This window comes from Sarcophilus harrisii, chromosome 3 (genome assembly GCF_902635505.1).
Source record: "Sarcophilus harrisii chromosome 3, mSarHar1.11, whole genome shotgun sequence".
Taxonomy (NCBI): domain Eukaryota; kingdom Metazoa; phylum Chordata; class Mammalia; order Dasyuromorphia; family Dasyuridae; genus Sarcophilus; species Sarcophilus harrisii.
In genome coordinates, this window is record NC_045428.1 from 306,976,117 (window position 1) to 307,000,880 (window position 24,764).

At 36.9% G+C, this 24,764-nt stretch overlaps 1 protein-coding gene across 5 annotated transcripts in view; it reads left to right on the forward strand.

Annotated features, from left to right (window-relative positions):
• EPHB1 (EPH receptor B1) overlaps positions 1-24,764 on the forward strand; it is a 705,608-nt gene that overhangs the window by 271,013 nt on the left and 409,831 nt on the right. For all 5 annotated transcript variants that reach the window (XM_031959775.1, XM_031959773.1, XM_031959774.1 and 2 more), the window contains exon 3: positions 3,092-3,773. In XM_031959775.1, coding sequence (XP_031815635.1) covers positions 3,092-3,773 — 682 coding nt within the window. The remainder of the gene's footprint in view (positions 1-3,091; positions 3,774-24,764) is intronic.

Here is a 24,764-nt window from a genome sequence, read left to right on the forward strand (position 1 = left end):
AAACAATGAAGTTCTCCAGATCTCTCTCAGGTTGGAAGTTGCACCTTCCCTTCACCAAACCTGATTCTACTGATGGGGCAAATAAGACCCCTAACAAAAAGATCCCACCAAAGATCAGGATTTTTGGTCCCTGGGTAAGTCATAGGGAGGGACATTGACAGAAAGAGCTTGAATTTCTATAAACATTCTAGAAGCCAAGCTACTCCCTGAGGCAAGCAGGAAGGAACACTGATATGATTAATTCTTTGTAAAATTCCTTACATTGATAAACCCTATGATTACTGTATCCAATCAGAAATCAAAGTTATAATTCCAACCTCTGAGCTTATTTCTCTCCTATAAAATAACTTAGCTATATTTTCCTTGCTAACTTTTTAGCCCTTCAGTAATCCCCCAGTTATTTGTAGGTTCATTAGGAGCCACCTGCCTTATGGCAGCCTAAGAACTTGCCCTATCTTATGGTATCTTTCCCCTGATTAATTGCGTGTTTTGCTAGGAAACTTAGTTTTAGAGTCTTTCCCCTTTTTATTGCTAAAAGTCCCCACTGGGAGTTAATATGTCAGATAATGACATAAAAAATCTTTGCCTTTTCTTTTGCCAGATTCTTTTGAGACTCCTCACAAGACTGGCCCAAGACCCCAGTATAATTTTGTGGTTGAACCCTCTCTCCCCAAGATTTGATGTACCATATCAAAAAATATGGAGTCTGAAATTTTGAGGTTTAGAGTTTCTGCATACCCATATCCCGTCATTTGATGGTCCATACAGAATCTGCTGCATCCTTGTACCCCACTAATTGGAGTCACCCTGTACCCCATCACTACCATTGATCAGCATGGGAGCCTTTACTTGCTCTACCTTCCATCTAAAGTAGATTTTCCTCCCTAGACACACAATATGGGATGTTGTGAGGCTGAAAGCAGATATCAGATGCAAAGCTTTTTGGAAACCTTGCATTATTATATATAAATACCTGTAATTATTATATTATTATTCTATGGTCCTTGACCTTCTTGTCATGTGATAAGTTCATTCCCTAATTCTTCTACTGCACACCTCAAGCAATATTTATAAGGCAATACAGGACTGTTTTTAACAGTCAGGGAAAAAATGTACATACTACATGCACACACTTTAATATGCATTAGTAACAGTTTCTTTAATCCATAATCAGCAAAACAATAAATCAGGCTGTGACTTGTAGCACTTGCTTATTTCTGAGGTATAAATGTTCACACTCAACATTTAACAATCAGGTTCTTGCCACCAGTTAGAACTGGTACCCCTAGAGTCAACATATTGGTGTTAGACTCAGTGCTTATGCCTGAGACTCTAGTCTAGCCCACTGCAGCTCAAAATCTACTAGTCTCAGCATTCTTTGTGGTGGGGACTGCAGTCCTATCCCTGCATAAAATGACTTAATAGGTCACTTTAAAGGGAGAAACCACTCATAAGATCCTGCATCTACCAGCATGGAACTTTTGACAACAATCATTTTTTCTAACTCACTTTCCATTAGATATTTTCTTGAAATGTGCATACTGGGTACAATTTAAGGTTGTTCATTAATCATTTCTATGAGTAGGATGGCAGTCCTCCCACAACTTGTACAGTCTACCTTCTGAAAAGAGCTATGGAGCCACAAAATCTAACTGAACCAGAACATCACTTAAAAAAAAATCTTAAAGGAATTTATCCAATTCTTTAAACAGACACTAAAAAGTGGTGTGGCCACAACAGTTAATATGGTAAGCAGAAAGTGGAGTCTCATGTAAAAAATCTGAGCAGTCACCTGATTGAGATGATGAGATCCAGCTGTGCCTGTGTGGGTCTGGGACTGATGTGTTATGAAAGCAGACATCAGCAGTGGAGCAGCTGAGCATATACTGGGTTAGAATAACCCCTTGTACCCTCTTTGGAAAAGAAAATTAAGAGAGGGTAAACCTGAGGAGTGTATGTATGTTGGCTCTAAGGAAGGCCATCCCAACTGCAAGATATATTTTGGAATGAACAATGAGAGATATTGTAGAATCTACTCCCTGAGAGACCTTTTAAAGCTAAGGGAAGTTTTCATCTGTCTGAGATGATTTAAGAATGGTTCTTCCAAAAGACAAAGAGCATGATCTGTAGCAAATTTTTATTGGGCTGCAAAGTTTTCACTACCACAGTCCTTGACTTCTTTCAAAATGTAAAGTAAAATTGAAAAATACTTAAAAATACAAAAATATTTTAAAACCCTAAAAACATAAATATAAGAAAAACTTTTAAAAACTTGAGTCATGACTATTCCTTTTGTCTTCCTCCTGCCTCTCTCATATCCTTCCCTGCCCACAACTCTAGGTCCTTAGCTATCAAAAGATTCCAAAAGGTAGGTGAGTCCATGGCAAAGAATGTAGCTGTTTCACTGTTCTGCAGTGTAGGTTGGATTGGGAAACACTGGATAGAAAGTGTCATAGTTTGGTTCACCATGACTATTGGGAAAATACTATGATAACAGCTTTCAGAAATAATGATGAGGAAGATTTTTAAAGAAAGGAAAATCATTTTCAAAGAACTTCATCTTTTACAGCAAGATAAAAGATCCATTCATTTGCTATTAGTTCTATTGTTTATTCATTCATTCAAAAAGCACTTTTAAATAAATATTGTGCTAAATTCTGGGAGAGATACAAAGTTTAAGCCCTAGTCCTTGCCAAATCTTAGAATATTATAGATGGAAAGGACACAAATAATTAATTAAACCATGCAATATTGCATGATCATAGTATTAAGGGAATCATCATGTCATATTAGGAGAACTGGATTTGAAGGAAAGCACCTGAATTTGAATTCTGATATTGTCATTAAGTGTCTGGTCCAGGTTATAGTAAATCTTTCTGGATCTATTTTTCTCTCTAAAATGAAACAGCTGGACTGAATGACTTTCTGAAGTCTTTTCCAATAAATATGATCCCTTGTTCCTCTGCATTCTCTTTCCAGGTTCTCTCTAAGCTAGAATTCTATGGTCTTTTCCCCTCTCATGATCTCTCACTATCTTTTTTCCTCTTTTTCTCTCTCAATCTCTCTTGCTCTCGGCATCCATTCTGTGCAGTGGGAAGAGGTCAGTGGCTATGATGAAAACCTGAACACTATCCGTACCTACCAAGTGTGCAATGTCTTTGAGCCCAACCAGAACAACTGGCTGCTGACTACTTTCATCAATCGGCGAGGGGCCCATCGTATCTACACAGAGATGCGCTTCACTGTGAGAGACTGCAGCAGCCTCCCGAATGTTCCTGGTTCTTGCAAAGAGACCTTCAATCTCTACTACTATGAGACAGACTCGGTCATCGCCACCAAGAAGTCTGCCTTCTGGACAGAGGCTCCCTACCTCAAAGTGGACACTATTGCTGCAGATGAGAGCTTCTCCCAGGTAGATTTTGGGGGAAGGCTGATGAAAGTCAACACAGAAGTGAGAAGCTTTGGGCCCCTCACTCGGAATGGATTTTACCTCGCTTTTCAAGATTATGGGGCTTGTATGTCTCTTCTTTCTGTCAGAGTCTTTTTCAAGAAGTGTCCCAGCATCGTGCAGAATTTTGCTATTTTTCCAGAGACCATGACTGGGGCTGAAAGCACATCTCTGGTAATTGCTCGGGGAACGTGCATCCCCAATGCAGAGGAAGTGGATGTCCCTATTAAACTGTATTGCAACGGGGATGGAGAGTGGATGGTACCAATTGGGCGATGCACCTGCAAAGCTGGCTATGAACCTGAAAACAATGTAGTATGCAAGGGTGAGTCTGACTTGAGTCTCTCTAAGTGATTTTGGGATTTTGTTTCTTGCCCAGGTAAGGGCAGTGATATCTTCCTGTTGTTAACCTACCTCTCAAAATAAGACAGAAACAAAGTATGTGGGAAGCTGAATATCATTAAAGTTTCTGACAATCCTTTCTCCACGTCCAAGTTATTCCTATCACTAGGGATTGTTTTATATAATTAACTCTTGATTATCCATGCTAAAGAGAAAGAGAAGGTGCATAGCTAATCCCAAAGATGTGTGTATGTATATGTATATATATATGTGTATATATAATTTCCTCAAAATATTTTCAACATGCCAGTGTTCATTCTGGCTTCTGAACTTTATAGAGAGAGAGAGAGAGAGAGAGAGAGACAGAGAGAGAGAGACAGAGAGACAGAGAGACAGAGAGAGAGAGAGAGAGAGAGAGCTAGCTTCAGAGTAAGAAAGACATGGCTTCAAGTTTTACCTCTAATACAAACTAGCTGAGTGATCTGGGCAAGTCACTTAATTTGTCAGCATCTGAGGGGATATAAGACTAAAATTTGCAACATCAATGTTGATATGCAGTTGTAGAAAAATTTCTTCATTTTTAAAAGGATTATCATATACATCCTTTATATGAGGTTTTAATATACCATGAGACCTCTGGAGACATATATTCAGCCAGACATGCTCACACCACTTTCTCAGCCTAAATCTGTTATAGTCCCCATCACTCTAGATCAGGGGTGGAAAATTCCAGCTCCTGCTAAGACAACCACAGGTGATGATGAGCTGAAAGCTAGGTACAACCTTTCACTACTTGAGTTTATAAGCTGATAATTTTATATGGCCTGAGAATGTTGTTATAAATATATAAATGGCTCTTGGCAGGAAAAAAAAGATCCCCCACCCCTGATCTAGATGAAGGCAGACTTCTAGTGTCATGGGCAAATGCTGCTTCTTTACCTTGATAAATCTATGGTCTCATTACTATGGGTACTTCCCCCACCAGGGAAGATTATCACTGATCCCACACTTCTTATCCTTTATGGTCCTTGTTTCTGCTCAACTATAAATTCTCTATAAAGCTGAGGTTTTGTGTATGTCACATGAAAATATATAAACATATAAAACAGTCTGGTGAAACCTATTGATACCTGCTCAAAAAATATTATTAAGTACACAAAATAAAACATACATGATTATGAAGAAAACCAATTTTATTGAAAGGCATCTATTTAAATTTTAAGAAAACAAGTTCATGAACCTCAGGTGAAGAACTTCTAGCTGTTAAGAATCTCTCTAACATGATAGAAGTCCTGGATTCTGTGCAGTATTTGAATTGTCCATCTGTTATCATTTATATATGATCTTTATATATATGAGCAGGTTGTTTATGGATAATTGAGAGGAAGCTGCCTTTGAATGGAGTTTAAACATGATCCAGTTTCTTAATAACAGTGGATGCCCTAAAACTAGTACCAAAAGCCCTTGGCTCATTAATTCAAAGCTATAGTGCTTGGTCTTCTCCAAAAGTTCTATGTCAGTCCCTGGGGCCAGATTATTGAAAGAAAGTTTTGTTTTTCCTAAAATTTAGACCAAAAAAATGAATGGCTTAGACAAAATGGAGCAAGTGCTATGCATTGTCTCAAATTCCATCTCTGAAAGATATACAGGATGAAAAATTGACTTATGAGTACTAAAAAGCCAATTTCAGTGTATGAATATAGCTAAGACATTTTCCTCTAAGCAACTTCATTCACTATTCTATTGACACATTACTACAAATGGGGAAAAAAGTGGATTAATTTTGTTTGTCCTGTGGCTAAAAGTATTAGAGGTATGGATGGAGATTCCATAGATTCTCTGTAGTGACACCTTTCTGCAAAGTCATGGCCAGGAAATGCTAGGAAATTAGCACTGGGGGAGGTAGAGAGTTTGGAAGGGGACAGAACTGATTAGGAAGCTAGCTTATATCCCTTTAAAAAGCCATATATTTCTGACACACAAGTTTTTTTGGTTTATTCAGTGGTAAGATACTCAGTGTGGAACTCATACACTATTACCTGATTCCCTTTCTCTGCCTACCCCGCCCCCCCAAAAGAATCCCTTATGTTTTCACCTTGTTTATTGTTGCTGAGGATTTAATTGCATGGTGTAGTGTGTACCTAACTTACTTTTGTTGACATTTTTTCCCTCATTGGACCAGGGAGTATCCATTCCCTTTCTTTTTTCCTTGCCCCCCACTCATGTGTTGTCAGCACAGCTGAAGTCCACAGGCCAGCTCTTGTGTTCCTTGTTTATTTTGCACAAACACAGGGCTTCCAGCCCTGAAATAATAAGGGGTGTCAGTTTAGTTATTCTATGGATGAGACTAATTGGCTGGGCTGGGGCAGCTTATGTATCCTGAGTCTCAGAGAAAATTGAGTGTGGCTTTTGTGTTACTATTGAATTTCCTGGTTATAGATATGAACGATGCATGAGCTCAAAATAGAGTATGTGTGTCTAAGCTGGGATGGGTGGGTGGTGGTGGTGGTGGAGATGCTCCAAGTCAAATCACCAATAAATGCAGACTTTTTTAACTGGCCCAATTTGGTATCATAACGCTTCCCTTTGTTCCCCTGGGGTTCGGGGTGGGACAGATTCAAGCCCTCCTTTGTGGTATGTCAAAGCTGAGGTTGGAGCTGGGTCTGGAATACTCAGCACAGCCAGGCTGATCTCTTAAAGGACCAGAGCAGGTGCAGCAGCTGCCACACAGACTTTTAAAAGCAATGTTTGTGATTTTTCCAGCTTCAAAGACCTACACAGGGCTGGCTGGGCCTTTCATTTTTCTCATTATTTCCTGAGCAAAACGGCAGGAACCAGATCAAGCATTGATTGGTTCTGATTTAATTGGGATTCTGGGAACAGGGCTCTATTTCTTTTGGCTAATTGGAACTTTTCTCTCTTTTGGGTTCTGCTGTCCGAGCTGCTGGCTTGTTACCTCCTGACAAAATTCTCAGAGGGTTTATGCTTACAAATATGTAAATTTTGTTGCTGAGCCACTCCACCTCCCTTACCTATGAGTTTAGATATTCCTTGTCTAGGCTATGGTGACTGCAGCCCAAATTATCTTTCTTTTACAATTTGTGACAAAAATTGTTGGAGATAGAAGTGAGATGCAGTCAAAAAAACAGAAACCTTCCTGATTTGACACTTCAAAGACCCAGTAACTCAATGTTTCCATAGTATTTCTCTCTTTTTAAAGCTTTCTGCATGTCTTTTGTCTTTTACACATCAGCTATTTACCAATATACTATCCTCATGGAGCCCTTTTATAACAAAGAAAAATAGTTTCAGAAACCAAGCAACAAAGCAGCCACATGTGACAATATATGCAGCATTCTGCTCACATAGTTACCCACCTCCTTACCAAGAGGAGGGAACGTGTTTCATCAACTGTTCTCTGGAGTCAATTCTAGTCCCTGAATTAATCTGAGTTTGGCTATTCAGTGAGATTTCTTGATACTGAATCTGCAGCAGTGAGTGAGATTGGGGCAGAATTCAATTCCCTCATCAAGCATAGCTACCCTTAGCCACCCATATTAACCCACTGTTTTTCTGAGACCTCCAAGGAGTTCTGCATATGGTAGATTATCTTATTTTTTCCAAGAAATATGATATTAAATTAAGGAAAAGGCAGATAGTGTTCTTTTTCTCACCTTACTTTTGACTTTCTCTTTTGTTCACAGTGCTTAGCACAGTTGGCTAATAAATGACTGGTACATAAGTAAATGGGTGGCACATAAATGAATAAATGAAGCATTTCCTGATGATTCATTCCTAGGCTTACTATGTACAAAGTAAGTACGATGCTAAGATCCGCAGATACAAACAGAAAAGCAAGACAGTCTCTGCTCTGAGGGAGCTCATATTCTAATGGAAAAGAGAACACAAATGGAAGGTTTCAGCTGTAAGTCAGATGGAAAGATCCCATTGTCCTTAAGCAGTAAAGCAGATGGTGCTGTCTCTTCTTTAATATCATTTCCACTGATTCATATCGGTTCTGATGTTGAATCATTTGACAGAGTCAAATGGCAAGAACTTTAGTGAGGCGGGCTTGCCCACTCTGTGGGTGGCTGGTGACCCCTTCTCCTCAAGACTTGCTTCCCTTGATTGGGATAAAAAACAAGACTGATGGTCTGGCAAGGAGGGGGTGGATGGATGAACTCCCAGTTCCAGGGCCCCTCTCCCTCTCCATTTGTGACAGTTGGTTATCAGTTATTGCTAGTGGTGATGATGGGAACCTGTTGCTCCCAGGCCCTAATCCCAGAGAGATCACTATAGCAACAAGCACATCAATGTGTCCTAGTAACCACACCATCTAACTTAGACGTACTGTAGAACTCAGACAATAAGAAAGTAGACCAACAGGATGCAGAATAGGACATTGGACTGCAAACCTTAATAAATCTTTCCCCCAACACGGTGCCTATGCAGTCCCCTTCTTCTCTGTCCTTGTGTGAACCTATGCTAATTATAATACCATTATCATATATTAATCCATCCAGAGTGGGATTTTCTGTTTGCATTCTAGATAACTGCATACACAGTTCTGCTAAGATTTTTGGACCTCCCGTGTTAGCAAACTCCTCCTATAACCTCAAAATTTACATATCTTTTAATATAATCAGCACCATATACTCTATAAAAATCCTTGTCTTGCTTTGCTGGGCTGCCAGCTCCTTCAGGGAACGTGGTCCACCCACTGAGTATGTAAATCTCATGTCCTTAGGTTTGGAGATAGCCGGAGTCCTACATTCTTTCAGAGGCCACACTGAGACACACACCCCATATCTCAGTAGTGATGAAGATGGTAGATCTTTTTCTGAAATGATTTCTCATAGTAAATGCATAACAAATCCTGATCGACTTACAGATATATAAGGGTAGTCAAACTACCCCCAGCTGGCCACTCAATTATTCCATGACTGTTATGAAGGTAGAAGTAGTGCTACATGACTCAATATTGTGCAATGGAAAGAGATTGGGCTTGGAGTCAGAAAAATTGGATTCAAATCCTGGTTCTGCCTTTTATGGCTTTAAGCAAGTCATTTAATATTTCTGAATCTCAGTTTTCTCATGTATAAAATGTGGGGTTAGAGGTTGAAGGATAGGTTAAATGAGCTCTGAGATCCATCCAGGTCTAAATTAATATATATATAATTTATAAATATAAATATTGGTATTATATAGTACGTATTTCTTATTTATAAATATATTATTATATTGTATATTATATTATAAAAGAAATATGTTTATGTATTTACACTCCTAATTTAGTGTTCCCTAAATTAGGTCTCTAATGTATCCAGGCTCAATTTTAATATGTGTGACAAAGTGAAGATAATGTGACAAAATGTATAGAGTGCTGAAATTAGAATGAGGAAGACCTGAGTTCAAATCCAGTCTCTGACATCTAATAGCTGTGTGATCTTAGGACATTCTCAGAGCTGCAGTTTTATCATCTGTAAATAAAAGGGTTTCCCTATACAGTCTCTAAAGTCCCTTGAAGCTCCAAATTTAAAATGCTGTGATCCCTGTGAGAAATGAGGTTCAGGATATGGGATATAAAGAAGACCCCTGTTAGGTTTCACAGTTTGTATTATCCTTTGGTCAGAGCTAGACTTGCAGCTTGGTGTGGGGTGGGGGATAGCTAAGGGGCTGGAGCAGAGGCTAACCTTTCCCACCGTTTCACTTTTGAGCTTGATTAGAAGGCAATCGATCACCTATTGGGAAGGTGTCTGTTCAGTGTCTGTTGCAGAGAGTAGGCATGAATTTCAATGAAACAAAGACATCGAAAAACTCTACTTTCATGATAAAGCAGCTTAAGGAGTTAATTAAACTACCTGGAAAAGTACCAGAAGAGTGTGTTCCTTGTGTGACTTTGGGTTCAATAATCGTAAAGGACCCTTCCAGATTTTGACCCAATGACATCCTAAGCTATCATGGATAATGTTAGGATTGGAAGGACCTTAGGTGGAATGCTAGGATTGGAAGGACTTTAGACATTACCTACATTCCCCAGGAGGAAAATGAGAGGCCCCTCTTTGTCCCCCAGTTGAAGAGACTTGTCTAGAGTCGGAAAGTTAGTAAAGAGAACCTTGGACTCAAGATCCCTGCTTCCCAATCCCATTTTCCTTCTACCCTACTCCTTGGCTGCCCTAAGGAGCTTGTTTTCTGCTATCAACTGTATGTTAGCTTTGGTTAGCTTGTTCCATTCAAGGTTTTGTGCAATTATTCAATGCTTTTTCTAGAGACCAACTTGGTTTTGAAAATAGGGGGCATTATGGACAAAGTTCAATTGACTATTTTGAAACATAGCTATACAGAACTGTCTGTCTTGCTCTTTTGGATGTTTGCATCTGGGTATCTATTTGTGAGTCTTTCCATAGAATGTAGAGAAGTAAGATCCCTTTCCACTGTAGGTTTGTTTTTTTTTTCCTAATGAAAATTATTATTTTTCTTTATGAGGTGCAAAACATTTATACATACACACACACACATATATATTTACTTTCTGTTTGTGACAAATAAATCATTTCTGTGTTTTTTTAAAATAAATTGTTGGTAGTTTAGTGTTTGCAGAGACACTTGGAGACCAATTAGCCTGCCCAGACAGCAAATACTGCCTAGAGGTTTGCCTAGAGCTGTTACTGGCAAAGGGGAAGAAGATAGAGAAAAGAAAGAATAGGATAGGAAGAAGTAGGGATAGAGGAAGTTATGGGACTAAACTAAACCCAAAGGTTTAGTCAGTAAAACCTCTGCTGGATTATGTCATGTTACTCTGTTGAGGTTCAATTTCCAACAGCCTTTCCCGCACTTTAGGGGAAGAAGCTGCATCCATACTTTGTAGTAATCATTCATATTTGTACAGCCTTTTGTGGCTTACAAAGTGTTTTTAATTGTACCGTCCTCATTTTATAGATGAGGAAACTGAGGTTAGACCAGGATAAGTGATTTGGAACTCTTAGTACTCTGGCTTTTTTGTTCCATCGTGATGCTTCCAAATTAGGCCTGCCTTAATGATGTTCTTAAGGGAATAAAAGGCTTTTAATTAATATGAAAATTATGCCCAGGCCTCCAATATTTGGTACTGGGACAATCAAATCTAGACTTTTGACAGGCATTCGGACTCATGGTCTTATTGGAAAATTTGACTCCACAGATAATAGATAGAGCAAAGAGACATAGGAGCTTTGTTGGAAGAAACAAAGTTTCATGCAACCCAATAAATTATGCTGTACACTAAACTTATTGCATGAGATATTCTTCATGCTGTACAGTAAACTTATTGCATGAGATATTCTATCATGCTGTACTTGTAAGTACAAATAGTCTACTTTACTTATGAGTAAAGTACCCTTCAATAGCTTGGGTTTTAGGCCAGTTTGGGGGCTCCTTGAAGGCCAAGAAGGTTACCTTATAGAAATGCTTCCTTAAAGGGATCTTGGCAGTTTCAATCCATACCCAAATAGAAATGATTTCTATAATATCCCCACACCAAGTTTCTGTTTAAAAATTCTTACTCAGTGAAGGGTGACTTGTCACTTCTCATGTCAGCTCATTTCTCTGTGAATTTTTATTGCAAAGAAGTCTTCTCCGTTTCTACTCTTAGGTTGGTCCTAAATATGCTTTGCTGCAAGTTTCATCTATTTCTCCTGGTTTTGTCATCTGGAAAAAAACTGATCCTTCTTTTACAACATATTCCTTCAAATATTGAAGATGACTTTTTCCATAATAATGCTGTTTCAGAGGTTGAGAAGCATTTTATACATATGCCATCTGATTGTGAGATAAATGTCATTGCAATCTCATTTATAGATAAGGTGAGAAAAATTAAATAATTTTCCAGGATCACAGGCAAGTTTTGAATTCAGGTGTATGCTGCAATAGTTGGTACACCAGGGTTGGAGTCAGGAAGACTCTTCTTCCTGAGTTCCAATTGGGCCTCAGACAACAGTTGTGTGACCCTTGCCAAGTCATTTATTTGATTTGCCTCAGTTCTTCATATATAAAATGAGCTGGAGAAAGAAATGCCATGATTTTTGTTTGTTTTGTTTTGTTTGCTCACTCTGTCTAGATAATATTTGGACTGGATGTTCTTTCAGGTCCTTTTCAGTTCTAAAATTTGTGAGTCTCAGACTCTAATCAACTAAATGAACACACAGTACCAAATTTAAGATTTTACCCCTATTATTGTCCTGATTTACAGTCTTTAGATGCCCTCTATGGTCTCTTATAACTGAGATTTTACGACTACTATTTTTTTTTTGCAAAACTTAAAGGCATATCAATCACTATTCATTATTATGAGGTGTGATGCTCCATGATAATACATTAAATCTGTTTCAACCAAAAGAGACAGGAAAACATAATAAGTGGTAGATTATTATCAAGAAAATTGTTGTCATGAATTAAGTTGAAAAAATGAATGAAGTTGATACAAGAGAAAAGGATAATATATATTTCTCAGGATCCCTAATATGATATTTGGTACCATAATAGTAGTAGATCCTTTCACCAACACCAACCAAACAGGCATTGTTTCTAATATCAAGGAAAACTCTAGTGGGTGAAAAACAGTAAATCCCTTTGACACAATTATAGAACAAGTAAAAACTATATCACCAGGTGCTGATTACATACAAGATAGTAGTTTTTAACCCTAGAGAATTTAGAGGGTCTTTATAAAGATCCCTTCATAAAGGGACTTGGACTAGATGAGATTTGACTGGATTTGACTGGAAACTCAAGCCATTTAATTTCTGGTACACTAAGTTTTTCCAGTAGACTATAGACCAATTTGATTCTTTTTCAATCAGAACAATTAATTTGCCATTGAAAAAGCTTAGATCTCAACAAAAGATCATTAGTGAACTAACAACCCTCCACTTATTGTGTGATCCATTCATTTCTTTATTAAGACCAATGAGGTTTAAGTGGAAAACCCATTGGCAATCATTATTTTTATTAACTTCTCTTTAGAAACCTACTCACCTTTATAGTAAGCCCACTCTTGTGGCTTCTATCTTCTTTGACCTTTACATTTCTCTCTCATTTCTACAAATGCTGATTCTCACCCATCTCCCACTTGGGAATTTGGATAGAGAGAAAGAAGCAGGGAAGTGTGTTTTGGATTGAGAAAGTTCAGAAGCCAGAATGAACACTGGCATGTTGAAAATATTTTGAGGAAATTGTTCTGGTTAGAATATAATTATTTCCATTTGCAATCAGTGAGATAGAGGACTACTTACAACTATAGGGGAAAAGCCAGATCCTGGAGAATCATGAAAGAAAGGAAAAGGAATATGGGCTTTGTGTAATAGATCATGGAGAACCACTGTGAATTGTTGAATCAGAGATAATGCACATGATGTGCATTAATAACTGTTTCTTTTGACTGAGAAAAGAAGGGTTACAGAAAACAAACAACAATAGAAATTAGTGAATGAATAAAAGCAATTTTCTCCAAATGAATGGAAAATATTTTAAATAAAAATCTTAATCATCACTATCACTCCATAAAATGTGAGGAGGGACATTCTATATCATCCCCATTTTTATGTATGCGAACATGAGAACGTAAGAAATTAAATTAATTGTTCAAGGTCACACATCAGGATTGGAAACTCAAGCCATTTAATTTCTGGTACACTAAGCTTTTCCAGTAGACTATAGACCAATTTGATTCTTTTTCAATCAGAGCAATTAATTTGCCATTGAAAAAGCTTAGATCTCAACAAAAGGTCATTAGTGAACTAACTACCCTCCACTTATTGTGTGATCCATTCATTTCTTTATTAAGACCAATGAGGTTTAAATGGAAAACCCATTGGCAATCATTATTTTCATTAACTTCTCTCTAGAAACCTACTCACCTTTATAGTAAGCCCCACTCTTGTGGCTTCTATCTTCTTTGACCTCTACATTTCTCTCTCATTCCTACAAATGCTGATTCTCACCCGTCTCCCACTTGGGAATGTCTTAGGTAATTTTTCACCAAGATGCAAATTCTTGCCTTTGTGAAACCCAAGAGACTCTTTGAACTTGACAATTGTATAGAAGCCTTCACAACTGAGCAGCTGAAATGAGGCACTTTATCAGCCTAAGGGAATCATCTCTGGAAATTTTTCAGTATTTGAAGGTTGAGAAAATGTGCCTAATTCAATTCCTCTTAAAGAAGAGGCTCTTATTAGCTAGCTCTGTCTATTCTGACCCTCATCCTCTGACTGCCCTTCCCTCCTCCATCCATATACCCTACCTCTAATCCTAAAATAAAAGCTGCCGATGCTATGGGTGTTGTTAGGCCAGAGTTCCACCATGCTGACAGCCAAGTTCAGGGGGCACTTAGGGAGCTATTAATACTACCTTTAATCAGCAGTTAGCTGGTGAGTGAAAGACACAGAAATAGCATGATCTTCATCAAGGGGCATTTCAGATCCCAGAGAGATGAGTGCTGTTTGGGGGTCAAGGAAATTAGGGTTATTACCATCATGGCACAGTAAGATGAGCTACATAATAGAATTTCTCAGCAGGCTATTTCATTTAGAAACCTCCAGGATCCTATCTGTTCTAGGTACTCTCCTACTGAATTTAGTAATGTGCAATATAATCTGAAAGAGGGCTGAGTTGAACAAAATATAGTTGGCTGGATGGAATGGGCTGTGAAAGTGGGCATAAACAATAATAAGCTCTGCTGTAAGGTACCTAATTCCAAGATGCTGACCATATGGCCTAAAATGAGAGACCACTCACTGAAGCTAAGAAAAGATAAGACTTGTGATTTTATTGAAATAAGAATCAGCTGATGAGGAAACTCCTTCAACCAAAGCATTCTGACACTTGATCAGCAATTTCTAGTCTTGGAGAGCTGCCTGGGAAGCATTGTGAGCTTAAGTGACTTGCTGAGAAGCAAAATTCAAATGGAGGTCTTCCTGGCTCTTAAGCCAACTTTTTACCCACTATTCATAGTGGCTTTTTGAGAATGATATATTGAATTCAAATTCTAACTGTATTCATTTTCCTTTTTCATATAACGAATAAAGGTTGCTGGAAGTGATGGCTGTAATCCCAACTAGTGAGGAAACTGAGATCAACAAATATTTTGAACTCAGAAATTGTAGTATATTAAGACTTAATATTGTCAGCCCCTGGAAGCATAGAGCCATTAGGCTGCCTCAGGAGGAATTAGTTGGCTTGGGTTAGAAATAGATCAATCTAAAGTTTCTACAAAATAGTAGGTATCCTCATAATTATCTCCTGTTTTTCCAGGTTGGGAGAGAAAGGGAAATTAAATTTTGTGGCATTTTTGTATTGTTTTTTGTTTTGTAAAGAATGATTATAACGTCATAGTAGAATATAAGCTCTTTGAGGTTAGGCGCCATTTAGTTTTTGCCTTTGAATCATCATTGACTAATAGAACATCTTGCACATAGTAGGTGTTTAATAATTAAAACTTGAATTGAGTGAGCCATCAACTGGACACTCAAATATGAGAGAAAATCACTTTAATTTTCATAATGTTTCTAAAACTCTTGAAGTTCTTTGCAGACGGTCCAGCGATACTATAAATTTGGGAGTAAATTTTGTATAATTGTTTTATCCATCAATACCAGACAATATTCTTTTAAAGACTTGGACACTTCAAGTTTGTGTACTGACTTTAGTACTAGCACATACTTATAGGCTAAATAATAATAATTATTGATAATTGTTATTGCAGATAATGACATAAGTACCCATAGAATGATTAATTTAAATGTTAAAGCTATTAGTACTGAGCTTAACAAACAGTATCATTTTAATATGAAGCAATTAAACACTTCTGAGGTATTTACTCTGTATGTGGTATTGTGCTAGGCACTAATTGAAATACAAGAATTAAATAAAATACAGTCCTTGCCTTTATAGGAGCTAAATATTGAGTTGGGATGGATTTTCCTAATATACAAATGATTAAATACTATATTATAACACATAAATATACACATATACATGGACACTGATTTTATTGATATATAAAATTATCACTATTTGTGAAAATTGATACCCTTTCTCTGAAACTTATTTGTATTTTTTATTGTCTTTTAAAGAGTTCCCTTAGGGTCTGTCTGGGATATTACTTCTAGCCCAGGTTTTCATAGTCAGTGTGTTCAGAGTGGAACTTTGTTCTCATCTTACTAGTTCCAGGGCTGACTTTTGGTCTCTGTGGAAAAAGTCTCAGGGAGGCTTGACCTCTCTACCATGCAGTGCTACTCATTATTTGAGATAAGAGGTGCAAAGTTATTTATATTTCTCTATATGTGAATAATGATAAAATAAAATCATATATAGACTAAAGGAAAGGTATAAACAAAGTGTAAATAGAGATTCAAAGAAGGAGGGAAGCTATGACATCAAACTGGGGGGGGAGAGGGCTCAGAAAAGATTTCATGAGGGAGGTAGCACCTGAAGTGGTCCTTAAAGAAAGGGAAGGATTCTGGTAGAGAAATACATGGAGACTCCATTTCAGGTTAGGGAAGAAAGGTAGCCCCAGAAGAAAGAAAATGTAATTTCTTTTTCTATTTGTGTGTCACTTGTTATATGTTGGAGTCATCTTTTTCTCATTAGCTCTGGGCACAGTGATAGCCAGAATGGGCAGTAAAAGAGAGCCCTTGACCTTATAGCTTTGTAACTACAGTAAGTCCTCATTAACTTAGGAATAAAGATTCAGAAGGACTCCAGAAGTGGTGAGCAGGGAGACCCTAGGGTGGTCTAGATGGAAAAAACAATGAATTCTTGCTTATATATTACAGACAATATCAAGCCCCAGACTGTATCTTTCTATATCTTGTATACTTTGCTCCCACAGGAGTTGGGAAGCCATTAAATGTGAAGCAATGAGTAGGAAAAGAGAAAACAGCAACAAAGGGATTCATTCAGCACAGCCTATGATCTTAGATCTAGAAGGGACATCTAAGCCAGAAAGTTATTATATTCTCATTTTACAAATGAGGCAACTAAGGGATTGGGAAATTGAAGGACTTGCTTAAACTAACACAGATATGTGTGAGAGCTGGAAATTGACTCTAAACTCTTGAGCTGGTGGTGGTGATGGTGGTGGTGATGATGATGATGATGATGATGATGATGAAGATAATGATGATGATGATGATTCCATTGTCCACAACAAAGCCTCCCTTTATATTTAACGGTGTCTTACAGTCACCATTTCCAAAGGAAAATGACTGAGGAATTATATGATGTTTAGGTCTAAGAGATGTCAGAGATCACTTGGCCCAACCCCTTTCTTTACAATTGAAATTTTATGATTAAAAAATTGAAGCCCAGAAATGGGATGAATAGGCACATATTAAGCATGTAAAAAGAATCAGGTTGAGGACTCAGTTCCCGCCTCAACAAGATAAATTAAAATAATTCTAAAATGAACAAGTTGTACAATGTGATTATGGTGGAGGACTATTGTGTTGTAAGAAATGAAAGGAGGTTGGTTTCAGAAAAAACAAGGCAAGACCTACAGGAATGATATGATGCAAAGTAAAGTGAGAAGAACTGGAGGATCATTGTACACAGTAAGAGCAATGTTGTACTGATCAATTATGAAAGAGTTACTCTTATTAACACGGAAATCTAAGACAATTCTAACGAATTCATAATTTTTTAAAGAAAAGCTGTCTACCTCCAGAGAGAGAACTGATAAATTGAGGGCAAATTGAAGTGTAATTTTCTACTTCCTATTTTCTTGCTTTTTTAAAAAAAATAACTAAAATTAAAATATGTTTTGCATGATTTCACATGTATACTTAATATCAGAGTGCCTGCCTTCTGTGGGTAAAGGAAAGGGTGGGATGGAAGGAAAGAATTTAGAACTCAAAATTTTAAAAGAAAAGAATGTTAAAATTAATTAATTCAAATGTTTGAAAAAAAGATATACAGAACACCAAGTGTTGGTTGTGTCTCAAATACCTTCTCTCATAGCATACTTCATAACATGCTCTGCTGTGATCCCTTTGAATATATAGATTAAGCTGTCCTCTGATACTATTTCTAATCTGTTCCATTAAAGAAAAACCTTTTAATTCTAATATTAACCCTGGTGCTCAGAAAAAAATAGCTCTTTTGGAACAAGCACAGTTAAAATAATAGCTAGCATGTTTATCACTCTTTAAGGCCTGCAAAATGCTTTACATATAGTATTTTATTTGATCCTCATAATAACACCATGAAGTAGGAGCTATTATTATCCCCACTTTATACATAAGGAAATGGAGGCTGAGAAAGGCTAAGCAATGTGCCCAGCTGTGTGACCAGTTAGTATCTAAGACAGAATTGAGAATTTTGGAATTTCTGGCTAAATCTAGTTCTCCATCCCTTAAGTTGAATCTCGTCCCTGAAACCTGCTTTCAAACCCAGAATTTAATATCTTGTGACTTTATAAGACTACTGGCTACTTTTAAGGAATTAATTAGTAGATAGATGGACCTTTTATCCTGTTCCTTAAGATGTAGGGAACTGATCCTCCATATTTCTTTGCTAACCTGGTCAAGCCTCCCTGAGACATTTTCCATGGTGGCCAAAAGAAATGTAAAAATGTAAAAAATGACTACAGAACACGCTTCAGAGTTACAGAGGAACTCTAGAAATAGACTATTGTACCCAGTCTGCAAGAACCATATTAGTCAACCTTTCCCTTTTTAATGGTTTCTCTTATCTATCCAAACTCCTCATTGGAGTATTCAGCTAATTTCTGAAGGACTGATTGTCATCAGTTAACAAGCATTTATTAGGTGCTTGCTGTGTGCCTGGTGAAAACAGGTAACACAGTGGATACACTGCTTTGATTTGCACTTAGAGTTCATCAGTTCTCTCTTTGGAGATAGACAGCATTTTTACATGATGAGTCCTTTGCAACTGCCTTAGGTTATTGTGTTGGTTAGAGAAGCCAGCATCATCCAATGATCATGGTTGATCATTACAGACCTGGAGTCAGGAAGATTCATCTTCCTGAGTTCAAATTTGGGCTCAGGCACTTACTAGTTGTGGGGACCCTAGGCAAGTCACTTAACTCCTTTTGCTTTGGTTCATCTGTAAGGTGAGCTGGAGAAGGAAACAGCAAACCACTCCAATTTTGCCAAGAAAACCCCAAATGGGATTACAAAGAGTTATTCATGATTGAAAATGACTGAACAGCTGATATGTGTCCAGCTCTGTTCAAAGTTCTGGGGATAAAAAGAAAGACAAAACTGATGAAAAATAAACCCACAAACAACTCTCAAAACTCCAAAGAGTGGGGGAGACATTATATAACTCTCTAAATAAGTACAGAAGATAGCAAAAGTGAAACAACTGCTGCCTTCAAGGAGCTTACATTCCATTGCCAGTTGCCAAGAGAGAGGACTTCTGTCTACAACAAAATCTGCAAGATCATGGTAACCAGCAAACTATATACGCCTTTGCCCCAGTTACTGGGATCATTGTCAGAAAATGCTCAGCTTGTTTGAATTATACAGATATTAGCCTGGGAAGAACCCAAGGAAAATCCACTGCTTCTGACCACAATGAATGTTTTTCCTTTGTAATGTCTGCTGTCCCCAGAGTTGTTCTGAAACCGTGGGTAACTGGCCAACTCTTTGGGAGACAATTTATATCCTCCTGGGTATTCACCAGACTTGCTGGGAAACTTTTCTTTCTAGCTCCTTGGAGCATTATGAGTATTCAATCTCTATTAGGTGATTCGCTCTTTCTGACAAAGGATTCTTCCCCTTCATCTAGGAGTGCACAGCAGAAAACTTAGTGCTGCAGAGGAGAGTGGGCAGGGAGAAGCAAGGCCAAGGAACCTTTGCAAAGGCTTCTTTGAATCACACTGTCCATCAGCCAGTGAGAGCACAGCTAGGTCTGGGCTTTTCATTAAGTTTGGGAACAAAGTCCATACAGTTGTGTGAGAGAGATGGTAGGAAGGGGAAAGAGAGAAGACAGACAGACTGAAAATAGGAAGAGACAGACAGACAGACTGGGACATAGAGACAGAGAGAAAGGGGGGCGGATAAAGGGGAGAAGAAAAGGGAGAAGAAAGAGACAGAGAGAGACAGACACAGAAACAGAGGCAGAGATAGAGAGACAGAGAGAAAAACAGAGACAGAGACAGAGAGACAGACAGAGACACAGAAACAGAGACAAAGATAGAGAGATAAAGAGACAGAGACAGAGAGACAGAGAGAAAAAACAGAGACAGACAGAGAAACAGAAAAAAAGAGAGACAAAGACAGGGATAGAAAGATAGACACACAGAGAGTAACAGAAAAACAGAAACAGACAGACAGAGAGACAGAAGAGACACAAAGAGAGAGTTTGGATGTGTATAGTAAGTTTCATTTGGAAATATTTCCCTTTGTTTTTCTGGGAATAAGAAGGAAAGCCTCTGGGTTTGGATGATCAAGTCAGAACCAAGTCTGAATTTCTTCAGAACAAATTTTGAATTCTTCACGTAGGGATCTGAATTTTGTGTTCTGGAAGAATTCTTTTGAAAAATAGTAGAGTTCTGTTCTCATTCCCTTCTTTTTAAATTAAATTAAATTTTATTCTTTGAGCCTGAGCCTCCCTATCTCATCTAGGCTGGAAGGATAGGAACCATTCACTGCTTAGGGTCATTGCTGATCAGCATGAAGGTTTTGACCCTCTCTGTTTTTACAATTTCAAGCAACTTGTCCCTTAGTCTGATGGTCTCCCCCTCCTGAGGTCTCACCAACCTGGGAGCAGACTTATTGTAGACACCCTTTTGGCTTATTTTAGCCTACTGGAGCAGAGAACTCCAAAGCTTGAGCAATATACCAATCTCATCCTTTTCCATAGCATAGATTACAGAAGTGTGCCACCATACTCAGTCTTCCCTTTTTAAAGTGAAAAACAGTTTTATTATGTTTTTATATTGTTTTTTAAATATTTTTATATTGCTGGCACTTCCTAATTAGTCTCCTGCCCTAATAGAATTCATTTTTGAAATAAAGTACAATTAAGCATGACAATTAAATTCTTTATGTATCTCTGGCAATGCATGCTTCATTTCAAACATATTTCACTAACCACCTGACAAAAGGAAGAAGGCAAGCGTCATCATTAGTCCTTTGAGGTCACATTTGTTTACTACATTGATCAGAATTCTGAAAAGTCTTTTGATGTTTTTTTCCCATTACATTATTGTGTTCATCATATAAATCATTCTAGTTTTGCTTCAGTCTGCATCAGTTCATATAAAACTTCCAAAGTTTCTCAGAATTTTTATTTATTATTTTTATGGTGTAATAATATTCCATTTTATTCATATAATCCATTTTCAGTTATTCTTCAAATAATAGATTCCCACTTTTCTTCTAGGTTTTTTGCCATATAAAATTGATGCTTTAAATATTTTTGTTTATAGGGGGCCTTTTTGACTGTCTTTGCCTTCCTTGGAGCAATCTACCAGTAGTATTATCACTGGGCCAAAAGGTCTATACAGTTACTAGGATAATTACTTTTTTTCTCCAGAAGAGTTGAACCATTTCTTGACTCCACCAGCATTGCATTCATGTGTTTGTCTTTTCCATATCTCCTCCAAAATTCAATTTCATTTTTGTTACCTTTGTCAAACTTACTCTTTCTTTTCTTTTTTTTTTCCTTTCCTATTTAGGCACAGGATGTTTCTATGATGTTGCTTATGAATTTGTACATTCTTGCTTCTCAGCAAAATGGGAAGTTAGAGTGACTTACTATCATAGAACTAATTATCTATATTATTAAAATATTCAAATGTAACTCTTAAAGGACAAAAATAAATCCTGGAAGAGAATATGGAATTCATAGATGACTTTTAAATAAATGTCCATATGTAGATCCTGGGAAATTTTTCTAATCTGCTATTAAAGGTCATAATGTTTTCCACTTATTTTTCCTTTTCCTCACTTGAAAATACTAAGAGAATAATATAATATTATTAAAAATAATTCATTAGAATAGTGTTTTGTGGTTATTATTGTCATCCCATTTATTCTCTATCATAATAATAGTAGTATGTAATAATAAAAAGCAGATGTGTTTAGTTTCCTTGTACAGATGTTGTAACTGAAGTTCAGAGAGAGAAAGTAATTTGTTCCAAATCCCAGAGATAGCAAGTGGCAGAGCTGGGCTTTGAATTCTAGTCCTGTAATTCCAGAATTTTCTCCTTATATTATCTTCACTACACTAAGGAATACAAAATCATTTTAATATTATATGAAAGGAAATACAAATGAAAAAGAACCCTTAATAGGAATATAAAACTCTTGTATATATATATATATATATATATATATATATATATATATATATGAGTTTTAGTATAGTGAATTTTCTGAAAATAATGTCAATTATTTTTGCATTATCCATTCCACATCTGGAATGCACTTTTCAGAATTTTCCTTTTTTTACAAAACTCAACTCAAGTGGCAATTAACATTGAAAACCTTCCACAGTTATCCTGATTGAAAGGATCTTCCCCTTCCTCAGATTTTCCTAGAACATATTGTCTGAATCTTTCCTTTTTTTTTTCCTATCACCGTCTACTTCATAGTGTAATTATCTGCATGTGTGTCATACCCCTTTACCCTGAAAGCTCTTGAATGAAATCTCCTTATTAGTTTCTTTTACTTAGCATCCTTAACTCCTAGCACTGTATGTGTGTATATATATATATATATCTATATATACACACACACACATGTATATATACATGATGTACATGCATGCACATATGAGACTGGTTGTCCATATAATTCTTAGCATGTAGTATATATGTGTGTATATATATATATATATATATATATATATATATAAAATACAAATGGAAGGTAATTTTGAAATGTAAGTCAGTGAGGGAAAAGGGAATGGGGAGAAGAAGGAACATTGGGAAAGGCCTCCTTCACAAGATTCTTGATTAGGATTCTTGATAGGAACACAGATAGAAAGAATGTAGGATCTCAAGTTCCTCTCTAGAACTTGCAGATTACTAAAGATGAGATGTTGAACTATCTGACAAATTAAAGCAAAGTATGAATTTGTTTATTAGGTTATTTACCTCTGAAATTTACTGGTTGTGTCATTCTAGTCAAGCGCTAGTGTAATCTAGTCAGTGCTCCCAATAACTTTCTGAGGTGGTTAAGTTGCAGAGAAGGAGATAATTCACTTTGGTAGAAGGAAAACTCATGAGGTTCATCACTCAGGTGGTAAGAATGACTTGGAAACACAGCTCAGGATGAGGAAGTTAGCAACCTTCAGCATTAGAATGGAGAGAAAGGGATTTTGGAACTAAAGGAATTTGAGGAAATCAATGCTGGGGACACAATACAAAGAAGAGCATGTGTGCCCTTTAATGGAGAGGGGGGAGAGGAATGGCAGAAGCAGTGACTATAGTGTTAACCCAGATGGAATAAGCAGTGACAAATGATGGCAAGGCTCCTGTCTCTCTGTTGTCCAACTCGGTGACACATTTTGTACAAACACTTGAAAAAGAAAACAGAATGGTAGTAAGTACATTCAGAAGCTATCTTCTCTAAAACTTGGTGATAATGCCTTTTTTATGTCTGTTTGACAGAGGACATAAGGTCAGTAAAATGTGTGTATTTGAACCAGACAATTACAATCTGCTCATGGCACAAAATAGTTAGGAATTCTCACTGAAATTGCCCATTGCACGAAATATGCAAGAATACTGCCAAATTGTGAACTTGGCAAAATTTGATCCCCTCTGCAAATTAAGCAATTTCTGAATTTTGTATTACATTTGTGAGTGTGTGAACACATAGATAGGGACAGACAGATCCATACACATATGCACATAGATACACACACATACGCACACATATATCTTACTCTAGATGTATGTACACTTAGAATTTTTTTCATTTTTATCTGTTTCTGCTTCTCTTTACCTGATGAATCATGTCAATGTTGTCTTTATCCTTTTTAAAGACCATTTATCTTACCCTTTTCCCTAATTTCTACTGATAACAGAAAGATATTTTTATTGGCACAATTTTAACGATAGTGTGTAAATCGTTTCTTTTCATTGATGACTCTCCTAGTGAACAGTACAGGTGATAATTTTTATCTAAAAACATATATTATGTACATATATATATGTAGATTACACAACATATATATATATACACACATTCAGGACAATCATAATGAGAAATGTACAAATGGTTTCTTGAAACACAACACACACATATACAGGGAATTGCCAGTTTTGAAATCCCAAGTCTGGACGAAACAAAGCATTCCAAGTGACTGGTGTATTCTCTACTACTTGTCTGTGGCTCCTTTCTAATTCCTTTCATCTCTATTTCTCCTTTCCTAATCTTCTAATTAAGAGAAACCTTTTTTTTAAGTCCTTAGCCTTTTCAGTCAATTGGTTTTTAAAAGCCAATTGCCAGAACTGTTTAATACCAAATTTAATATTTCAGGTCTTTAAAAAAAATGCCAAGTTGGATTTACTGCTGGTGAATTTTACTTAATTTTGTACATTTTTACCTTATTCTTTCTTCTTTTCTAATTTACTTTCTTCAGATTTGTCTTTCATCTTATTTCCAGTGTGGTATAGTGGAAAGGATACTAATTCTGGGGTCAGAGGATCTGGGTTCAAATTTTATTTCTGATATTTATTACCTGTAAAGTAAATGAGCATGAGCAAGACACTTATCCTGTGTGTCAGCCTCAGTTTCTTCATCTTGAAATTGAGAAGCTTGGACCAGATTGCCTCTGAGTTCCCTTCTAATTCTAGATGAGGACTCTAACATAAAAACCTTTATTTATTAGACTGACAAAGAGAACACTAATTTTCTAAGATAATGCTAATTTATTAGTCTTATTTTGTAAGTGTTCAGCTACTTCAAGAACCATTCGGCTTCTGTTTTTAGTGTCCACTATGATTCCATTTCAGATGTCA